Raw genomic sequence first — 24,034 nt, forward strand, 5'->3', positions numbered from 1 at the left:
CTTCCAGTGTTATTTGCTTCACATTTATTTGGTATACGTGTTAATGGTACAGGAAAATAGCACTCAGATGCCTTGTGACCGAAATTTTACTTTAAATCACATTATCTTTGTTTTTTACTGCAGAGTAAGTGCATACATAAACCGTATTAAGATCATGATATCAGCTGTTTATATTAAAAAGCCTTACACATCCTGAGAGCCAGGGAGTAACATCTACTTAAATTTTACTAAAGCTTTTTGGATTATTTAATATCATCTATATACAAATGCTCCTTCATGTGTTCTAATAAATGTGTTTCTGGCTTCTCAGTATTCAGTATCAGTTGAATCCTAAATAACAAATACAATTTTCACCTCTGCCATGTAAAAATGTAACCATGGGTGTCCATCCAACCAGAGTGTATAGATTATATACATATAGATACATTGCATGTGTGTATGTAAGTAAGTGTGTGTATAAAACTATATTAATTGTTAGGGGAGTGGAAGTCTTGGTGAGATACCACACTTTTTTGTTGCAGAACTTGACCCCTGTATACATTTTTTAAACACTGCTGCCATATGGTTCTCAAGACAATCAAGACATTTGTGAAGTCCTGAGCTTGTCTAGAGATGTGTTCAACAAAGGTTACCAAGAGAACAAAGTAGGTTTAATAAAATGTGCATGCTCTCTCTGAATCATGAATGTTTAATTTTGACTTTCATGTCCCTTCAAATCTATGGCAGCAACAAGAGAACTAGAAAAAGTATATGTACAAAATATATAAAATAGGCCATTCCATCACAAAGGAGTTATCTTACTGAATTTAAGGAAAACAAATGGTTTAGAACAGTGCTGCCCAAACTACAGACTGCAGACCCCATCTAGCCTGCCTAGGTGTTTTTTTGTGTTATGTGTGTTAGTACTTATAACATACAGCCCAACATATTCTGGAGGCTTTGTGGAACTGGGAGATAAGGGGGCTTGTAGAAAGTAGCTCATTGGTGTTATGTAGGTAGGACTGTGTATGGATGGGCAGATCTGTGGGAGTGTTGCAGGTGGGCTTGTGTGTGTCATGGATGGTTGGGTAGAGTCGGGTTTCCAGGCTTCCCTCTGGAAACTGGGACATTTGCAATGAAGTGTAAGCAGCTGGAGGGACAGTTGGAAGGGCTTCCTAACCCATGAAAATCTAGCAATATATACACCTGCAGGGTTACATTGGGTGGGGCATGATGAAAGTTGCTGTAGAAAGAACACATATTTTTTAAAAAAGAAACACAGTGTACATGCAGGGAAAGAAACTGTGGAACCCTGAAAGGTTGTTGGATGAAGGCTATAACTCACAAGGATATGAAGAAAAGAAAATGATTAATAGATCCTAGAGATACAGTCTGCAATTATTTTGAGATAAAACAAAAAGGGAGAAGTGTAAAGGAGTAAAGTCCAGCGCTGCAGCTATTAAAAGTGCGCACGCTTATTCCGTTTGAGAGGTAGTGCATAGAGCTCTACTAAAGGCTCAGAAACGGGAAAACATTACAAATAATTCCTATTAGCAAAGCCATAGAGATCTGAAACTGGGGTGAGGAAGAAGTAAGCAATAGCTAATGATCTACTTTGCTTGCAGGGCCGGCTCTATAATGTTGGAACATGGGACCCAGACAGCATATAATAGGGGCAGCACATGGAGAGAGTATGGTATCCTTAAATAATCTAAAAGTGACCAAGTCACTTATATATCTATGCATCTCTTTTGACTTTAAGGTTTTTTAATTTTGCCTTTTAGATGATTAGGTTTAGACTGTAGGTGGAAAGAAAGTTTGGGGCATAATTTTACTTTCTGACCCAGGCAGCACATTATCAGTGCAAATACTTGAGCAGGCTCTGTTTGCTAAGATTTGCTAAGACATTTTTCTATTTTTGCAGTGTGGTGCATAGGGCCTGCGATAGTAGGATGGGGACATAGCTGCTCTTTCACAGCGACAATAAATATTCTTACTAACAGAATGAATCATAATGGAACTAGACATTGTAAAACTTCCTAGAAATAATATTTTTATGGAAATGTAGATATTGGTTCGATTGCTAGATTATGAGTGGCATATATATATATATACACATATAAACACATAAATACATATAGGTACACGTATATAGACATATATATATATATATATATATATATATATATATATATATATATATATATATATAAAAGTGCATTGGAGCCCTTTGCAGTCAAGTAGCTGAAAACATGTAAAATCAGATTTATGCAAAAATCATATTTAATAACGTGTTTAATTGTGTTTGTTTTATAAATACAAAATTGGAATGCACATGGGTGTGTTTCAGTTTTGAATAGAAGCATTTTTGCAATATTGCATGCATTAGCAAAATGTTTTAAGTAAAATATATAACTGTTTCAAAGGTGTATTTAAGTATGCTCCTTGAACCCATTTTTTAAACACAGCACTTGCTTGGTGAGTATAAGTTACTTGTATTAGCTGGTAAAGACTCCATTTGTTAATTGCTGACATGATACAAGCCCCACTGGCACTCTGAGCAGCTGCAGTATTTAAATTATGTTGCAATTAAAATTTCCAGCTATGCTTCACATGCACTTGCATAAAAAAATATTAACACTACAACAGTGAAAACTTTTACTAAAAATATTTTTCCCAATACATGTATATTGCAAATATGTTTCTATTCAAAGACATAATTCATCAATGTGCATTTAAATTTTGACTGGAATATCCCTTTAACAATTAGATACAAAGGCCATTCACTTAGGCTGCTTGAGCAGAAGACGGCGGCATGTCCTCGTACCTCCCAAACAGGCAAGATTTTGAGGCTATCTGAACTAAAGCACAGATAAAATAATCATCTGATTAGTAAACATGGTTATTTTACCTGTTCTTACCCAAAGTGATCCTGGAAATCTAGCCTGTTAGTGAGGCCTGAGGACAGGTTTGAAAACCAGTGGTTTGGATAAATGGATTAAATTATCTATATGTTATTGTACTTCTACTTCATAGAGATAAACCTCCTAATTTAATTTCTCCTCTCAAGCAGCCTAGCTCTCTTACCAACAATAAGAAAGACTGATCATTGTCATTTATATTATTCTTTGTTTTATTAGGCAACCAATTAAAGCAGGCTAAACAATTTATAATGTTTAATTCTTACCCCCCCCCCCCAAAAAAAAAAAAATGCTGTTTTTATTTTTTTGCTTTTATTGCAGGCAAACCAACAGCAAAAGTGAAAAGTGAACACAGCAGTTTCCTTACCTCCAACAGCAGGGGGCTCTCACTAGTCCCCGGGCTCTGCCCTCTGCTGCTGTAGGGCTATTTGCTTCACAGACCTCTAGCGGTATTTCTCGAACAGACTGTTGTGCAGGGTGAACTGATGAAGGGACTGAGAGGCTAATCTGGCTGTATCCGTCTCTGCAGGACCAGTTAGTAATGCAGTGGTTTACTCCTTCTACAAACTTCTGCACAGTGCAGGCTGTTGCAAAAAGTATTGATTGATTTCTGTTTAGTTCCACAAACTGTAAAATGTACTGAATAATATAACTCTTATTTAAAATTTCATACACTACTCTAAGTTGGCTGATATTTATTTATGACGTAAGGGCAAAGGAGCTACTGTCAGCTTTTGTCTTCCTTTTCTTGTTGCTGTGACCCTCCAGGGCTGATGATCCATCATCTTTATTTTCTCTCCCTAGAAACTCCATCCCCCTAGCAACTCTAAGCTACTGTGCAGGGTCTACCAGACATTACTACTACAGCTTTACTTTTAAAAGGTTTTTCATTCTAAGCAGCAAAGTAGCATACTGGACTACATGATGCTATGCCTGTTTGCTCCATTCTTTTCATTGATGTGGATTTAATTGATCAAAATCTGTAGTGAAAATGTATAGCTATGAAACTGAGATACAGTCTCTCTCTCTCTCTCTCTCTCTCTCTCTCTCTCTCTATATATATATATATATATATATACATATATACACATAATTACACACTTTTATATATATATATATATATATACATAAATATATACATCCATACACATATTTAGATATGTATATATATATATATATATATATATATATACCAGTATATACACATTATAGCCATTTCCAGTCAAATATGAGTGTAACACTTTATTTTAATGTATTTATGATGTGTTTGGAGTGAGTTCCCCCCCCCCTATCAAATACCATGAAAATCACCAGCCACCACTGACACCAATTAAAGTATTTATTTTCTTCCCCCACTGACACTAGTGCATTTTTTTAATATACATGTTTGTGTAAATATGTGTGCAAGTATGTATATATATATATATATATATATATATATATATATATATATAGACAAGAGGGCATATAAAGGGACAAAGGTAGCGCTGGTTATAACAAAGATATGATAAACGATGAAATAAATGTCAGGTTATAGACTTAAAATAAACACATAAATACAAGTGAATCAATATGTACGTTAATGGATAGCTAGTAGTACTGTGCACTTATGTATCTTAAGAAAATGCTGGAGTATTTCACAAAAGGACAGTGGATATATGTGAAGTGCAGACTTACAAGACAGAACCTCAATCATATGAGGTAAGTGATCCGCACATCAGGAGATTCCTCTTATGGGCTTCAGTTGTCTTTCTTGGGTATAGGTGAAACTTCAGTTAATTAGCACGCTGATTTCCCTCGGCCTCTTTAAGTATGGTTCCTCTCAAGGTATGGTGAGAAATCCAGCCGCATATATGCGGTTGGATTTTGCCTTGTTTTGCTGATTGAAAGCAACTATTTTAGTGTTTGCAGAGAAGGACTGCCCCTCTGCACTCACTGTGTGTTTAAACCGCTTTGACAATACCTCATATTCGTGAGGACATTTAATGTAAGCAGGCATTTTTATGAGTGTGTGTGTAAGAATAAAGTATTAAGTTTTTTTCAAACAATATCACACTATTTGAGCCTCTTTTCTTTCCTCATATATGCGGCTGGATTTCTCACCATACCTTGAGAGGAACCATACTTAAAGAGGCCGAGGGTAATCAGCGTGCTAATTAACTGAAGTTTCACCTATACCCAAGGAAGACAACTGAAGCCCATAAGAGGAATCTCCTGATGTGCGGATCACTTACCTCATATGATTGAGGTTCTGTCTTGTAAGTCTGCACTTCACATATATCCACTGTCCTTTTGTGGAATACTCCAGCATTTTCTTAAGATACTTAAGTGCACAGTACTACTAGATATCCATTAACGTACATATTGATTCACTTGTATTTATGTGTTTATTTTAAGTCTATAACCTGACATTTATTTCATCGTTTATCATATCTTTGTTACAACCAGCGCTACCGTTGTCCCTTTATATGCCCTCTTGTCTACCCATATTTTGTGGTGGGTGATTTCTGTGGAAGTAAGGGAGTTTCTCTCTATCTTGTTTCAGCTCTCACCCTCCTTAAAGGGACAGCTGCTTTCAGGTTGGGTTTTTTGTTCTAAGGGAATTTCGGCCATCTAGTATACATATAAATATATTCCCCACCATATGTTTATATTTTTTATTGCTAACTTGTTCTAGCGCCCCATTTTTTCGCTTCCAGTTCTATATATATATATATATACATATATATATATATATATATATATATATATATACATATATATATATATATATATATATATATATATATATGGATAGATAAATACAGAGAAACAATTGACCCCCTGATAGGGCCAAAAAAGACTATTCTAAACCAGCACTGATTGTAAAAAAAAATAATGATTAACACAGTGGATTAACAAATGTCACATAGGAAACGAACTCCAATCATGTAAACCAAAATGATAAATTTATTTTAAATAATAAAATTATTTTATTAGGTACAGCAACCTAAAAACAATAAGCAGACCACATGTATATTAAACATAGACCGGTCAAACAATATGAACACTTCCCGGGAAGGTAATTAGAAATTGCAGTTGAAAGTTCCTACATCGGCCAAATAGTAAAGAAAGTTTGTATCCAAATAATGCCTTTATGATTAAATAGATACTAAGTAACCTGTAATTGTTAGTAGAAACTGTTAACAATGTTCCAATTCCCATATGAAAGATTATATGCAATGTCTTGCTGAGGCAACCCGTGATAACCTCCACACTCACAAACAACCCCTTTGAATACATCCGTTAAAGGGATACTAAACCCAGATTTTTTCTTTCATGGTTCAGATAGAGCATGAAATTTTAAGTAACTTTTTAATTTACTCCTATTATCAATTTTTCTTTGTTCTCTTGCTATCTTTATTTAAAAAGCAGGAATGTAAAGCTCATTTTAGGTTCAGCACCATGGATAGCGCTTGCTTATTGGTGGCTTACATTTAGCCACCAATAAGCAAGCATAACCCAGGTTCTCAACCAAAAATGGGCCAGATCCTATGCATCATATTCCTGCTTTTTAAATAAAGATAGCTAGAGAACGATAATAGGAGTAAATTAGAAAGTTGCTTAAAATTGCATGCTCTATCTCAATCATAAAAGAAAAAAATTGGGTTTAGTGTCCCTTTAAGGCAGGTAATAGTTATATATATATATATATATATATATATATATATATATATATATATATATATATATATATATATATATATAAAACTACTGAGCCCTGGTTATGGGTTGAGAACCACTGCTTTAGTGAATACTGAGGACACTCTCTCCACATTTTATAGACCCATGAATAAAAGGCAGACAGACAAGGAATATATGTGATTTAACTTTTTATTAGACACAAAATTAAGACAACAAAAAAGTGTTATACTATGAGATGCATATCAGAAAAGTGTACTTTATTGTACTGTGAAACAAAAAAGAATATATAATCTATTTTTACAGTTAATTACAAAATACAATCAAGTATTAGTGCATGCAATAGAAAGATTGGCTGCAAAAATACAATAAAACATCAGAAATTGCATGTGTGTTCCTTTTTAGTAGTCTATAAATGAAGTAAGTTATGTATCAGCAGCTGCATATACATTTTATACTGTAAGAAAGTGATATTTTTTTAGCATAAACAAATCCCAATTAATTTTATCCAGTAAAAGTTTAACAATTATGCATTATGGGTAGAGGAATATATAGCATGTTTTGCACTGAAGAGGAACAATTTTTCATATAGAATAATCAATCTAGTTACTGACAACATAGTTGTAGTACAATTTAGTAAAAATGTCTTCATAAATAAAGTATAGCTTCCAGAAAAAGCAGATAAATATAAAATGTTAAATGTTTCAATTATCCAACAATACAATATTGAGTGTGCACCTGATCTCTAAGTTTTTGTCATTTCATTAAAAATTCTATGTGCACAAAAAGTATGTAATTTAATACAAAGAAGGGTATTCTACCTCAGTAGAATGACATAAATCTGCTTGATCCTGTGCTCATAAACCTGTTTAAGGTAAGAAGTTTGGTTTATCTGACAGCAATATCATTGGTTCTGTCTTTTATCAGTTTAAGTTATCTATGGACCTGGTACTATTGGGAGAATTCTTAAAAAGGTGATCAGAGGACAGTATTTTCACAAACAAGACAGCAGAGGGCGCTGGAGGACATTAAAGTTAATGTGACTATTATAATGTAGTGATGGCTGTGTTTAGGCCTGGGCAGTAGGGGGGATTTTTGTTTTCTCCTCTGAGCTTTCTTCAGATGTATCTGGAGCAACGGTGGTTTCTTCAGAGCTCTCTGAGCTGACACTCTCTGTAGTTGCACTCTCATGACTTTCAGATGACTGTGTCTAGCAAAATAAATATACATATTTAAATTATAATTTGCTCTCTGAACTGTTGTTGTTGCACTAGTGCATTTTTGTGCATTTTCACTAGTGCAACAACTACTTCACTTTTAAGAAACTGATTCTGTATAAACATAAGTCATTAATGTATACATATATAGTAAAAAGTATGGATTTATAAATATATTTGTCGAAATGTGTTACACAGCAGTTTGTTTTCTCAAAAATAAAATAAAAATTGTATTCCGGGAATAACTAAAACAGTGTTTTTCTGTTCGAGTTGTCCCTGTCAGCTAATGAACAACAACCACTTCAGTATTAGCTACAATTCCATATAATTTCAGCTTTTGCTTAAAGGCACAGTACACTGTAAAATTGTTTTTATATTAATGTATTTTCAATGACTTGTTATACCAGCTGCAGAGTATAAAATGTATGGGAAATTGAATTTTCAGGTTTATTTGTGTATATGAAGTAGCTGGTTTTGTGCTTTTAAACCCCAGCATATTACAATGGGTTGAGCTTCAGGTAATATCATATCTCAGTATGTTATCACTTTGTGTACACAAACTTGCTTCCTTATCTTATATTTGTCTGGAAAACTAAAGCTCAATACATAGAGAGAACAATGGGAAATTATCATTTTATTACTTAACTATCATGTCCCCCACTGAGTTTAATTTCTTCTGCTGGCTATGTTTACTTTGGCTATTCAATAGCTGATACTCCAGTATCAAATCTTTCAGTATAGGTTGGGAAACCACAAGCTAAATCAGCTATTTCAAAGGCCAAAACAGGGGTAAAGGAGCTACTTGTAAACAATTTAATACACTCCAGCAGGTAAAATGGATCATTAAGAACAATTGTAATGGGAGAATTTTTTGGGGTGAACTGTCCCTTTAACTTTCTTCATGCAAAGTATTTATTTTAATATGATTAACTAAGTCGATCACACAAGGCATCTTTGTTTAGCCACCAATCAGCAGCTACTGAGCGTATCTAGATATGCTTTTCAGCAAAATATATTAAGAGAATGAAGCAAATTAGATAATAGAAGTAAATTAGAAAGTTGTTTAAATTTGCATGTTCCTTCTAAATCATAAAAAAATATTTGGGTTTCATGTCCCTTTAAAATCAGCTGGGTGGTGCACATGCTAAAAAAGGTCGTGTTCAACATACAATCCTGTTAATCACATCTGAATTTGGACACTTTCAGTAACTTTGTGCAAGTGCAAACAGGTTCCTCCTCATTTTAAGACCTTTATTTTTGTTTCCACTGGCGTATATTATATCTATATAGTCTCATAGAAATAACTTACATGACCCAATATTATTTGCTTATTTTATTTGTTAATTTTGGAGCACTCTTCTACTGGTGTACAAAAATAGACATTGCTTGTTATGAATATATCAATTTCCTAGCCTGTTGAAGGTCAATGAGGAGTAGAGTATAAAACATTTGAAGCTCATCATGCATGTTATGTAGTTTAACATAAGCAAACATTTTCTAAGTGAATTGATGATTAAGACCACCAGTTAATACCCTCCATTCATATGGCAGTGAAGTAACTAGTTACACTCCTCTCGTTCTTGCTATGGGTTCTTACCTGAGAAGAACTAGCACTACGTCTTCTGCGGCTTAGTACACTGTCACCCCTTGCATTTTCTGTTCCTGGGGTGGGTTGTGCATCAGGTGTTGGCTCATTCTGAGGGCCGTCAGTAGGACCAGCAGCAGTAACTTCCTCTGACGAGGAAGAGGAGGAGTCAGAATCTGATTTGCTGACACTTTCGCTTGAAGATGATTCCTGAAAGATAAAAAATGAAATTGGGTGCATAATTAGCTAGAAAGGTAGACTGCATGCTCATTGTATTCCCTTGAGTGTTACAATGCTTTTTTGTCCTTGTTGATAAAGTTGCCTGACTCGCTATAACATGTCCGTGAGTATCACATCCATAAAAGAGTGGTTTCCATCTAGACTAGGGTTGCTACCTCAGACATGTTTTCCTGGACACTATGAGTTACACTTGCTGCAGGTTGTGCAGGAAGGTACATGAATAGTGCTGTCCTTGGTCACTATTCATGTGCTGTCCAGAGGCGCAATGCATTTTCCCTTTTGCACACCCTGCAACATGTATAACTGATAACTGTCCAGGAAACCATGGCTGAGGTGGCAACCACAATCTACACTCAGATATCAACATCTGCAAAATGTGCAATGTATAGTACCTTGCAGCTGATAGAAGAACCCATGTAAAATAAAGTTACAAAGTCAAAAGGGAAAGCATATTTTCCTGTATTATCCTGTCCTAGAATTGTTTATTTCATCTTAGACAAAGCTAAGACATTTGAAGTTAATTATAGTCCTTTTTAAGATAAAGTTCATACCATTATTTGCCATATCCTTCAAAGAAAAAAGATGCTTTCTTTCACTGCTACTTTATACTGCTGTGTGTCTAATTTCTATCCTAAACTGTAGGATTTGACTTGGTGTATAAGGAAGATTATATTATAATCTGTAACAGTGACACCTTACTTTTGTTATTTAAGGAGACATTCTGATGCAAAAATTAAATGTTCTAATTTGTTAGAGCATGTAATGCTTGAATTACTGACTCTATCTAATTCATCTTTGTATGCATTAAACACATAGGTAAAATATTGATTGGGAGCAAAAAGAATTGCAGCTCTAGAGCAGAGCATGGTGATTGGTGGGTCATGTGACTGCTGCTCCTGATATGGTCATCAGCCTTATTCTGTTCCAGAGCCAAAATGCCTGTAGCTACCAAGTTGGATATTAAAGGGACATGAAACCCAACATTTTTCTTTCATGATTCAGATAGATAATACAATTCTAAATAACTTTCAAATTCACTTCTATTATTTAATTTGCTTCCTTCTCTTGTTATTCGTTTCGGAAAGGTTTATATAGGCAAGCTCAGGAGCAGCAGAGAACCTAGGTTCCAGCCGTTGATTGGTGGCTGCATATATATATTGATTGTGATTGGCTCACCCATGCGCTCAGTTAGAAACCATTAGTGCATTGCTGCTCCATTAACAAATGATACCAAGAGAATGAAACAGATTAGATAACAGAAGTAAATTAGAAAGTTGTTTAAAATTGTATTCTCTATCTGAATCATGAAAGAGAAAATGTGTGTTTCATGTCACTTTAACCACTTTAACTGTGTATTTATTCTTTTTCTGGGGTTAAACACATTTTTAGCTTGGGTTACTAATGCAACATTGACATGTTTTAACTAATTAGAGCATATCATGTTTACAGTAGAATGTCCCTTTAAATCATCCTCTTTTCTATTCATTTAGCACTTTTCTTTTCCTGGGAGGACAGTTAGCATTATTAAAGGGACATTAAACACTTTGAGATTGCAATATAAAGTGTTTATTTTGATGTGGTAAATAAAATGATTTTTCCTTTCCCCCCCTGTAATTTAATTTTGAAAATTGTGGGCATTCTAATTCTTGATAGAAATTGAAGTGTAGAATCTAGACTTAATCCTACAATATTCTACATTGTGATTGGCTGCAGAGAGACCCTTTTAGAACTGTCCCTAATTGGCCTCATCGGAGACATGGGGCACCCATTGCTTTTTAGGGCTATTGCAGTAAAACAATTACATTCTCTAATTCCTTAGAGCATGTAATTTTAAAAATAGTGCCCCATTATGCTCTGTGTTTAACTCTTGTGGGTGTTAAACACATAGTTAAAGTGCTGCATGGGAGTCACAGAGCATTACTGTTGCCTATTGGAAACTGACGATACCCCCATCATCTAAGCAATAATGAATGGTATACACAGTTTAATTTGCAACCTACCTGATGTGAGGACTCAGATGATTTTGACTGTTCACATGAAAGAAGAAAAAAACAATTTATTATTTTTCCATTTAGTAAATAAATAATTTACAAAAGATATATGGACATTAATAAATTAAGTCTATAAATTGTTTGTAATTGATTAAGTTACACAAATCACACTAAAATTGTACTCATTTTATGAATGAAGAGGTTTTTAAGCCTGTTGTATCAAATGTGGATCTATCTATCTATATGTCTATCTATCTATCTATCTATCTATCTATCTATCTATCTATCTATCTATATATTGGACGATGAAATGACTGGCACCAGAAATATATAAAAGGCAATGGTTAATACCCACTTACTATAGTCAATATTTTGTATATGTGTAGTGCACAGAGGTATAAATAAATAAAAAAAATCAGAAAGAAAGAGATCCCCAAAAGGAAAAGATAACACAATCCCTCCCAAATGGGGTCTAGTATACCCTTATCTGGCACACAACCTGAAAAAAGCCACAATGTAAAAATCAGGAGGTCACAACAATAAAATGCAGTAAACAAATCCTAAATAGGCCACACATTGATAAACTGATAATACCAGTCCTTCCAGGAAATGTATGTAAGGGTACCCTTAATGATCCAGGGAGCTCCCTGATGTACAGTCACTAGTTGTGGGGTTGATCCATTCAAAAATAATTACCCCCTTGTAGTAAACTACATGAACAAGCTCCCAAACATGACTCCTCAAAGTGCAAAACCCCTTGGGTATTGAACAGACTCCCCCAGTGCAAAGTCCATACGCGACCAGGACAAGGACGGGTAAGAAATATTCCCCACAATGGACTTTGCACTGGGGAATCTGTTCAATACCCAAGGGGTTTTGCACTTTGAGTGAGCAGGCATACGTGTGTATGCTCTAATCACTAGTCATATCCACATCTGGATCAGAATGGGGGTGTTCAAGAAAATGCAACGTTGACTGTGTGTTAAACCATTTTAAAGGCTTTAATCAAACAGTAAAATAATGAACCCCATATATATAATCCATATATATATATATATATATATATATATATATATATATATATATATATATATATATATATAATAGCTAGGTGGGTTACAATTTTCCCAAATAATTATCAGGTTATCAGGTGATTCCTGATAAAATATATCACTGTACATACTGAATTATACACAATCCTAGGTCAAATATACTCACTACTTTTATATATGAGTTTGGATATTGCCAATATGGATTGCCACATTCATTTAAAAAATTTTTTTTAAAATCAAATAAAAATAAATAATCACATTTCAAATGTTTTCTTTTCTAATATTCTTACATTTATTGATTTAAAATTATGTTAATGTTGCTAAGCAAATCTATGACATAGAGAAATTACAATTTAAATTTTAATTATGATAATCAACATTTAACATTTAAATGTTAAGGTATTTAAAATGGATTTGTAACATTTAAAAATATGAAATAAAAAAATATGATGGTACAAATTATTGTAAACATTGATTCTATCATTCAAATGTCCCCTCCCACCTCCCAAATATTTGCTCAGCAGTAATTATTAACACCAAAAAAAGAGAGAGTCAGTTAAAGGAACATAGTACTTAACATTTTTGTGATGTATATGAAAACTAACAATAAGTGCAACTGATACCTGGGTATCTGTTTCTCACTGGCTGAAAGGGACAACTCCCACAGAAATACCACACAGGTATACCCATTGTTCAAAAAAACCCATTTTGAAATACTATTTTTTTTAGATAGAACAAAGTAAATGTTTGAGTATCATGTTCCTTTAATATCTCTACACTTATAATAAATATTTACTCACAGGAAAAGCGCAGGCCAGGCCAATAAGGCAAACCAAAAGAACAGCAACTTTCATATTTGTATTAGTACCTAAAAATAAAATAGATATTTTAGCAACCTTATATAAACATTTTGAAACAAACAAAAGAATTAAAAAGATCATTGACAATATACACATTACCTTGAGTTCCCTCAAAATGCGATGAGCTTTAATGAGGTTGTGGAAGCTTGAGATCAATCTTCACAGCACTGAATTGTCTGACAAATGTGAGATTAGTGTTTGCTGTGTGAAGCCTCAGGCTTGTTGAATTTAAACTGTGTCCCCATACAGGAAAAGCCAATCGCAGTGCATCCAGGGTTGTGACATACTGAGGTTTCTCACCAATTGCTCTGCCCACACTTACTCAAACTTCCCCTTGGTTTTGTGGTTTTTCTGTCAACAAAATGCAGAGTTCATCTCAGCCAGTATAGATGATGCTATACACTGTAATTAGACAATTTTATATGGGGGCTTGTTATTTAGCAATATGTTGACGTTTATACAGGGATTTGATTATGTTTTCTCTAGAGATTACATTACTGTGAACAAGAGAATAATCTGTCGGAAATGTGTGGCAGGTAAATTGTGGGGGAAGATATTTGGAAATTCAGGTGACTTTAAAGGCTTGCAAAATAAGGTTTAGTAGTATGGAAATCAAAACATTTTATTATGTTACTGCTAGATTACGAGTTTTGCGTTAGGGTTAAAAAGCAGCGTTGAGAGGTCCCAACGCTGCTTTTAACGCCCGCTGGTATTACGAGTCTTGCAGGTACAGGTGTACCGGTCACTTTTTTTCCACGACTCGAAAATACAGCAAATCCACTTACGTCAATTGCGTATTCTATATTTTTAATGGGATTTTCCTAACGCCGGTATGACGAGTCTTCTTCAAAGTGAGCGGTACACCCTCTACCTCCAAGATCCCTTAACGCATTTGAAAGTCAGTAGTTAAGAGTTTTATGGGCTAACGCCGTAGTATAAAACTCTTAGTTAAAGTGCTAAAAAGTTCACTAACACCCATAAAATACCTATTAACCCCTAAACCGAGGCCCCCCACATCGCAAACACTTAAATAAAAATTTTAACCCCATATCTGCCGAACCAGACATCGCCGCCACTATAATAAATATATTAACCCCTAAACTGCCGCACTCCCACCTCACAAACACTAGTTAAATATTATTAGCCCCTAATTACCCCATCCCTAATATTGCCGCCACCTACCTACATTTATTAACCCCTTATCTGCCGCCCCCAACGTCGCCGCCACTATATTAAATGTATTAACCCCTAAACCTAAGTCTAACCCTAACCCTAACACCCCCTAACTTAAATATAATTTAAATAAATCGAAATAAAATCCCTACAATTAACTAAATTATTCCTATTTAAACCTAAATACTTACCTATAAAATAAACCCTAAGATAGCTACAATATAACTAATAGTTACATTGTAGCTAGCTTAGGGTTTATTTTTATTTTACAGGCAACTTTGTATTTATTTTAACTAGGTAGAAAAGTTGTTAAATAGTTATTAACTATTTAATTGCTACCTAGTTAAAATAAATACAAATTTACCTGTAAAATAAAACCTAACCTGAGTTACAGTTACACCTAACACTACACTATAATTAATTTAATTCTCTAAATTAACTACAATTAAATACAATTAAATTAAATTATCTAAAGTACGAAAAAAAACAAACACTAAATTACAGAAAATAATAAAATAATTACAAGTTTGTTAAACTAATTACACCTAATCTAATCCCCCTAATAAAATAAAAAATCCTCCCAAAATAATAAAAAGCCCTTCCCTATACTAAATTACAAATAGCCCTTAAAAGGGCCTTTCTTTCATGTAATTAGCAAGAGTCCATGAGCTAGTGACGTATGGGATATACATTCCTACCAGGAGGGGCAAAGTTTCCCAAACCTCAAAATGCCTATAAATACACCCCTCACCACACCCACAATTCAGTTTTACAAACTTTGCCTCCGATGGAGGTGGTGAAGTAAGTTTGTGCTAGATTCTACGTTGATATGCGCTCCGCAGCAAGTTGGGGCCCGGTTTTCCTCTCAGCGTGCAGTGAATGTCAGAGGGATGTGAGGAGTATTGCCTATTTGAATGCAGTGATCTCCTTCTAAGGGGTCTATTTCATAGGTTCTCTGTTATCGGTCGTAGAGATTCATCTCTTACCTCCCTTTTCAGATCGACGATATACTCTTATATATACCATTACCTCTACTGATTCTCGTTTCAGTACTGGTTTGGCTATCTACTATATGTAGATGAGTGTCCTGGGGTAAGTAAATCTTATTTTTTGTGACACTCCTAGCTATGGTTGGGCACTTTGTTTATAAAGTTCTAAATATATGTATTCAAACATTTATTTGCCTTGACTCAGAATGTTCAACTTTCCTTATTTTTCAGACAGTCAGTTTCATATTTGGGATAATGCATTTTAATTTAACATTTTTTCTTACCTTAAAATTTGACTTTTTCCCTGTGGGCTGTTAGGCTCGCGGGGGCTGAAAATGCTTCATTTTATTGCGTCATTCTTGGCGCGGAATTTTTTGGCGCAAAAATTCTATTTCCGTTTCCGGCGTCATACGTGTCGCCGGAAGTTGCGTCACTTTTTGACGTTATTTTGCGCCAAAAATGTCGGCGTTCCGGATGTGGCGTCATTTTTGGTGCCAAAAAGCATTTAGGCGCCAAATAATGTGGGCGTCTTATTTGGCGCGAAAAAATATGGGCGTCACTCTTGTCTCCACATTATTTAAGTCTCATTTTTTATTGCTTCTGGTTGCTAGAAGCTTGTTCTTTGGCATTTTTTCCCATTCCTGAAACTGTCATTTAAGGAATTTGATCAATTTTGCTTTATATATATGTTGTTTTTTCTCTTACATATTGCAAGATGTCTCACGTTGCATCTGAGTCAGAAGATACTACAGGAAAATCGCTGTCAAGTGCTGAATCTACCAAAGCTAAGTGTATCTGCTGTAAACTTTTGGTAGCTATTTCTCCAGCTGTTGTTTGTATTGATTGTCATGACAAACTTGTTAAAGCAGATAATATTTCCTTTAGTAAAGTACCATTGCCTGTTGCAGTTCCTTCAACATCTAAGGTGCAGAATGTTCCTGATAATATAAGAGATTTTGTTTCTGAATCCATAAAGAAGGCTATGTCTGTTATTTCTCCTTCTAGTAAACATAAAAAATCTTTTAAAACTTCTCTCCCTACAGATGAATTTTTAACTGAACATCATCATTCTGATTCTGATGATTCCTCTGGTTCAGAGGATTCTGTCTCAGAGGTTGATGCTGATAAATCTTCATATTTATTTAAAATGGAATTTATTCGTTCTTTACTTAAAGAAGTCCTAATTGCTTTAGAAATTGAGGATTCTGGTCCTCTTGATACTAAATCTAAACGTTTAAATAAGGTTTTTAAAACTCCTGTAGTTATTCCAGAAGTTTTTCCTGTCCCTGATGCTATTTCTGCAGTAATTTCCAAAGAATGGGATAATTTGGGTAATTCATTTACTCCTTCTAAACGTTTTAAGCAATTATATCCTGTGCCGCCTGACAGATTAGAATTTTGGGACAAGATCCCTAAAGTTGATGGGGCTATTTCTACCCTTGCTAAACGTACTACTATTCCTACGTCAGATGGTACTTCGTTTAAGGATCCTCTAGATAGGAAAATGGAGTCCTTTCTAAGAAAAGCTTATCTGTGTTCAGGTAATCTTCTTAGACCTGCTATATCTTTGGCTGATGTTGCTGCAGCTTCAACTTTTTGGTTGGAAACTTTAGCGCAACAAGTAACACATCGTGATTCTCATGATATTATTATTCTTCTTCAACATGCTAATAATTTTATCTGTGATGCCATTTTTGATATTATCAGAGTTGATGTCAGGTTTATGTCTCTAGCTATTTTAGCTAGAAGAGCTTTATGGCTTAAAACTTGGAATGCTGATATGGCTTCTAAATCAACTTTACTTTCCATTTCTTTCCAGGGTAACAAATTATTTGGTTCTCAGTTGGATTCCATTATTTCAACTGTTACTGGTGGGAAAGGAACTTTTTTACCACAGGATAAAAAATCTAAAGGTAAAAACAGGGCTAATAATCGTTTTCGTTCCTTTGGTTTCAACAAAGAACAAAAGCCTGATCCTTCATCCTCAGGAGCAGTTTCAGTTTGGAGACCATCTCCAGTCTGGAATAAATCCAAGCCAGCTAGAAAGGCAAAGCCTGCTTCTAAGTCCACATGAAGGTGCGGCCCTCATTCCAGCTCAGCTGGTAGGGGGCAGGTTACGTTTTTTCAAAGAAATTTGGGTCAATTCTGTTCACAATCTTTGGATTCAGAGCATTGTTTCAGAAGGGTACAGAATTTGTTTCAAGTTGAGACCTCCTGCAAAGAGATTTTTTCTTTCCCGTGTCCCAGTAAATCCAGTAAAAGCTCAAGCATTTCTGAAATGTGTTTCAGATCTAGAGTTGACTGGAGTAATTATGCCAGTTCCAGTTTCGGAACAGGGGATGGGGTTTTATTCAAATCTCTTCATTGTACCAAAGAAGGAGAATTCCTTCAGACCAGTTCTGGATCTAAAAATATTGAATCGTTATGTAAGGATACCAACATTCAAGATGGTAACTGTAAGGACTATCTTACCTTTTGTTCAGCAAGGGAATTATATGTCCACAATAGATTTACAGGATGCATATCTGCATATTCCGATTCATCCAGATCACTATCAGTTTCTGAGATTCTCTTTCCTAGACAAGCATTACCAGTTTGTGGCTCTGCCGTTTGGCCTAGCTACAGCTCCAAGAATTTTTACAAAGGTTCTCGGTGCCCTGCTGTCTGTAATCAGAGAACAGGGTATTGTGGTATTTCCTTATTTGGACGATATCTTGGTACTTGCTCAGTCTTTACATTTAGCAGAATCTCATACGAATCGACTTGTGTTGTTTCTTCAAGATCATGGTTGGAGGATCAATTTACCAAAAAGTTCTTTGATTCCTCAGACAAAGGTAACCTTTCTGGGTTTCCAGATGGATTCAGTGTCCATGACTCTGTCTTTAACAGACAAGAGACGTTTAAAATTGATTATAGCTTGTCGAAACCTTCAGTCACAATCATTCCCTTCGGTAGCCTTATGCATGGAAATTCTAGGTCTTATGACTGCTGCATCGGACGCGATCCCCTTTGCTCGTTTTCACATGCGACCTCTTCAGCTCTGTATGCTGAAGCAATAGTGCAAGGATTACACGAAGATATCTCAATTAATATCTTTAAAACCGATTGTTCGACACTCTCTAACATGGTGGACAGATCACCATCGTTTAATTCAGGGGGCTTCTTTTGTGCTTCCGACCTGGACTGTAATTTCAACAGATGCAAGTCTCACAGGTTGGGGAGCTGTGTGGGGATCTCTGACGGCACAAGGAGTTTGGGAATCTCAGGAGGTGAGATTACCGATCAATATTTTGGAACTCCGGGCAATTTTCAGAGCTCTTCAGTTTTGGCCTCTTCTGAAGAGAGAATCGTTCATTTGTTTTCAGACAGACAATGTCACAACTGTGGCATACATCAATCATCAAGGAGGGACTCACAGTCCTCTGGCTATGAAAGAAGTATCTCGAATTTTGGTTTGGGCGGAATCCAGCTCCTGTCTAATCTCTGCGGTTCATATTCCAGGTGTAGACAATTGGGAAGCGGATTATCTCAGTCGCCAAACGTTGCATCCGGGCGAATGGTCTCTTCACCCAGAGGTATTTCTTCAGATTGTTCAAATGTGGGAACTTCCAGAAATAGATCTGATGGCGTCCCATCTAAACAAGAAACTTCCCAGGTATCTGTCCAGATCCCGGGATCCTCAGGCGGAGGCAGTGGATGCATTATCACTTCCCTGGAAGTATCATCCTGCCTATATCTTTCCGCCTCTAGTTCTTCTTCCAAGAGTAATCTCCAAGATTCTGAAGGAATGCTTGTTTGTTCTCCTGGTAGCTCCGGCATGGCCTCACAGGTTTTGGTATGCGGATCTTGTCCGGATGGCCTCTTGCCAACCGTGGACTCTTCCGTTAAGACCAGACCTTCTGTCACAAGGTCCTTTTTTCCATCAGGATCTGAAATCCTTAAATTTAAAGGTATGGAGATTGAACGCTTGATTCTTGGTCAAAGAGGTTTCTCTGACTCTGTGATTAATACTATGTTACAGGCTCGTAAATCTGTATCTCGAGAGATATATTATAGAGTCTGGAAGACTTATATTTCTTGGTGTCTTTCTCATCATTTTTCCTGGCATTCTTTTAGAATACCGAGAATTTTACAGTTCCTTCAGGATGGTTTAGATAAGGGTTTGTCCGCAAGTTCTTTGAAAGGACAAATCTCTGCTCTTTCTGTTCTTTTTCACAGAAAGATTGCTATTCTTCCTGATATTCATTGTTTTGTACAAGCTTTGGTTCGTATAAAACCTGTCATTAAGTCAATTTCTCCTCCTTGGAGTTTGAATTTGGTTCTGGGAGCTCTTCAAGCTCCTCCGTTTGAACCTATGCTTTCATTGGACATTAAATTACTTTCTTGGAAAGTTTTGTTCCTTTTGGCCATCTCTTCTGCCAGAAGAGTTTCTGAATTATCTGCTCTTTCTTGTGAGTCTCCTTTTCTGATTTTTCATCAGGATAAGGCGGTGTTGCGAACTTCTTTTGAATTTTTACCTAAAGTTGTGAATTCCAACAACATTAGTAGAGAAATTGTGGTTCCTTCATTATGTCCTAATCCTAAGAATTCTAAGGAGAAATCGTTGCATTCTTTAGATGTTGTTAGAGCTTTGAAATATTATGTTGAAGCTACGAAATCTTTTCGTAAGACTTCTAGTCTATTTGTTATCTTTTCCGGTTCTAGAAAAGGCCAGAAAGCTTCTGCCATTTCTTTGGCATCTTGGTTGAAATCTTTAATTCATCTTGCTTATGTTGAGTCGGGTAAGACTCCGCCTCAGAGAATTACAGCTCATTCTACTAGGTCAGTTTCTACTTCCTGGGCGTTTAGGAATGAAGCTTCGGTTGACCAGATCTGCAAAGCAGCTACTTGGTCCTCTTTGCATACTTTTACTAAATTCTACCATTTTGATGTATTTTCTTCTTCTGAAGCAGTCTTTGGTAGAAAAGTACTTCAGGCAGTGGTTTCAGTTTGAATCTTCTGCTTATGTTTTTCGTTAAACTTTATTTTGGGTGTGGATTTTTCAGCAGGAATTGGCTGTCTTTATTTTATCCCTCCCTCTCTAGTGACTCTTGTGTGGAAAGATCCACTTCTTGGGTAGTCATTATCCCATACGTCACTAGCTCATGGACTCTTGCTAACTACATGAAAGAAAACATAATTTATGTAAGAACTTACCTGATAAATTCATTTCTTTCATATTAGCAAGAGTCCATGAGGCCCGCCCTTTTTTTGTGGTGGTTATGATTTTGTATAAAGCACAATTATTCCAATTCCTTATTTTATATGCTTTCGCACTTTTTTTCTTATCACCCCACTTCTTGGCTATTCGTTAAACTGAATTGTGGGTGTGGTGAGGGGTGTATTTATAGGCATTTTGAGGTTTGGGAAACTTTGCCCCTCCTGGTAGGAATGTATATCCCATACGTCACTAGCTCATGGACTCTTGCTAATATGAAAGAAATGAATTTATCAGGTAAGTTCTTACATAAATTATGTTTTTGCGGGGCATTGCCCCAAAGTAATCAGCTCTTTTACCTGTAAAAAAAAGTACAATACCCCCAACATTAAAACCCACCACCCACACACCCAACCCTACTCTAAAACCCACCCAATCCCCCCTTAATAAAACCTAACACTAACCCCTTGAAGATCACCCTACCTTGAGAAGTCTTCACCCAACGGGGCCGAAGTCCTCAACAAAGCCGGACAGAAGTGGTCCTCCAGACGGGCAGAAGTCTTCATCCAGACGGCATCTTCTATCTTCATCCAACGCGGAGCATCCTCTTCATCTGGAGTCTTCTTACTAAATGACGGTACCTTTAAGTGACGTCATCCAAGATGGCGTCCCTTCAATGCCCCGCAAAAGGCCCTTTTAAGGGCTATTTGTAATTTAGTATAGGGTAGGGCTTTTTATTATTTTGGGGGGCTTTTTTATTTTATTAGGGGGATTAGATTAGGTGTAATTAGTATAAAAAACTTGTAATTATTTTATTATTTTCTGTAATTTAGTGGGGTTTTTTCCATACTTTAAATCATTTTATTTAATTGTAATTAATTGTATTTAGTTTATTTAATTTATTTAATTATAGTGTAGTGTTAGGTGTAATTGTAACTTAGGTTAGATTTTATTTTACAGGTAAATTTGTCTTTATTTTAGCTAGGTAGCTATTAAATACTTAATAACTATTTAATAACTATTGTACCTAGTTAAAATAAATACAAACTTGCCTGTAAAATAAAAATAAACCCTAAGATAGATACAATGTAACTATTAGTTAAATTGTAGCTATCTTATGGTTTATTTTATAGGTAAATATTTAGTTTTAAATAGGAATAATTTAGTTAATTGTAGTTATTTTATTTATTTAAATTATATTTAAGTTAGGGGGTGTTAGGTTTAGGGTTAGACTTAGTTTTAGGGGTTAATAACTTTAGTATAGTTGCGGCGACGTTGGGGGTGGCAGATTAAGGGTTAATAAGTGTAAGATTAGGGGTGTTTAGACTCGGGGTTCATGTTAGGGTGTTAGGTGTAGACATAAATGTATTTCCCCATAGGAATCAATGGGGCTGCTTTAGGAGCTGAACGCTGCTTTTTCAGCCAGCTCTGCCCCATTGATTCCTATGGGGATATCGTGCACGAGCACATTTAGCCAGCTCCCCGCTACCGTAAGCAGCGCTGGTATTGAGGTGAGATGTGGAGCTAAATTTTGCTCTCCGCTCACTTTTCTGCGGCTAACGCCGGGTTTAAAAAAACCCGTAATACCAGCGTTGTCTGTAGGTGAGCGGTGAGCATTAACTGCTCATTAGCACTGCACACCATTACCGACAAAAACTCGTAATCTAGACGTTAGTGTTTTATGGTAATGATAATTCATCTGAGAAAAAAATGAATAAGGTAAGTCAGTAAAACAGAGAAATTGTCTCTGTTTACATCAATGTAAAGTATTTGAATATTACCTTAAAGGGACATGAAACCCAAAATGTTTCTTTCATGATTTAGGTAGAACATAACATTTTAAACAACTTTCCAGTTTACTTCTATTATCATATTAGTTTCATTTTCTTGGTAACATTTGTTGAAGGAGCAGCAATGCACTACTGGTTACTAACTGAACACATGGGTGAGCCAATGACAGTCAATATATATGCAGCCACCAATCAGCAGCTAGAATCTAGGTTCTTTGCTGCTCCTGAGCTTTCTTAGATAAACCTTTCAGCAAATGATAGCAAGAGAAGGGATCAAATTAAATAATAGAAGTAAATTGGAATGTTGTTTAAAATTATATGCTCTGTCTAAATATTGAATGTCTAATTATGACTTTACTGTACCTTTAATTTTAAAATATCAGTGGGGTTCTCACTGTCAGTATCAGTTCAAGGAATACCCCAACAATTTCTGTAGCACGGCTTTTTGACAGCTGTACCTTCACTTTGGATTAGCTTGCACAATAGAAAGCAGAAGAGTTAAATTTTGCAGTTATTTTATAACAAATATAAAAAAGCTGTCAGAGAAATATGTACAGCTCTTGCTTTGTAGTGCTGCTCACGCTAAACTGAAGTGCATGATATGGTTTGTCAAGAAGACAACGATATCACTGATTTTTAAATGTGCACTATTTCTCGTACAGTCGGGTACATTAATACTTAAAGGGACATGAAACCCATCATTTTTCTTTCATTATTTAGAAAGAGTATGCAATTTTAAACAACTTTCCAATTTACTTCTTTTATCTAATTTGCTTCATTCTCTTGATATACTTTGTTTAAAAGCATATCTAGATAGGCTCAGTAGGTTCTGATTAATGGCTGCACATAGATGCCTCATATGATTGGCTCACCCATGTGCATTAATATTTCTTCAATCAAGGATATCTAAAGAATGAGGCAAATTAGATTGTAGAAGTAAATTGGAATGTTGTTTAAAATGGTGTTCTCTATCTGAATCATTAAAGAAAAATGATAGGTTTCATATCCCTTTAAGTTCCAAAATGTTGGAGCCCAGTGCGAAGATGCATAATTTCACTGACCAGCACTTTTGAAGGGTTAAAAAAAGATAACAGATTTGAAGACAGCTGCAGGTCCAGAAGAAAAAAAAACTATAGCATGGTGAGTAGTAACCATGCTACTGTAGTTGTACTTTAATTCTGTTATCAAATTTACATCTTTCTTTTAGTATCCTTTTTTAAAACTTAAAGGACCACTTAATGCAGTAGAATTGCATAATTAAAACATGCATTATAAAAAAGACAAGACAATATCACCTACTCTGAATTTCAAATAAACAGTACATTCTTTTTTCCTGGCAAATGAATTTTTTTCTCCCAT

General features: G+C 35.5%; 1 protein-coding gene across 1 annotated transcript; it reads right to left on the reverse strand.

The window, feature by feature from the left end:
- Positions 1-6,757: 6,757 nt before the first annotated feature.
- LOC128648098 (uncharacterized) lies at positions 6,758-13,721 on the reverse strand. Its single transcript, XM_053700760.1, has 5 exons — positions 13,626-13,721; positions 13,467-13,534; positions 11,624-11,650; positions 9,396-9,593; positions 6,758-7,791 (listed from the first exon to the last, which is right to left on the reverse strand). The coding sequence occupies exons 2-5, from the start codon at positions 13,518-13,520 to the stop codon at positions 7,651-7,653; spliced, it is 420 nt and encodes a 139-aa protein (XP_053556735.1). The 5' UTR covers positions 13,521-13,534; positions 13,626-13,721; the 3' UTR covers positions 6,758-7,650.
- Between the last annotated feature and the right edge of the window lie 10,313 nt (positions 13,722-24,034).

Source organism: Bombina bombina, chromosome 2 (assembly GCF_027579735.1).
Source record: "Bombina bombina isolate aBomBom1 chromosome 2, aBomBom1.pri, whole genome shotgun sequence".
Taxonomy (NCBI): Eukaryota; Metazoa; Chordata; class Amphibia; order Anura; family Bombinatoridae; genus Bombina; species Bombina bombina.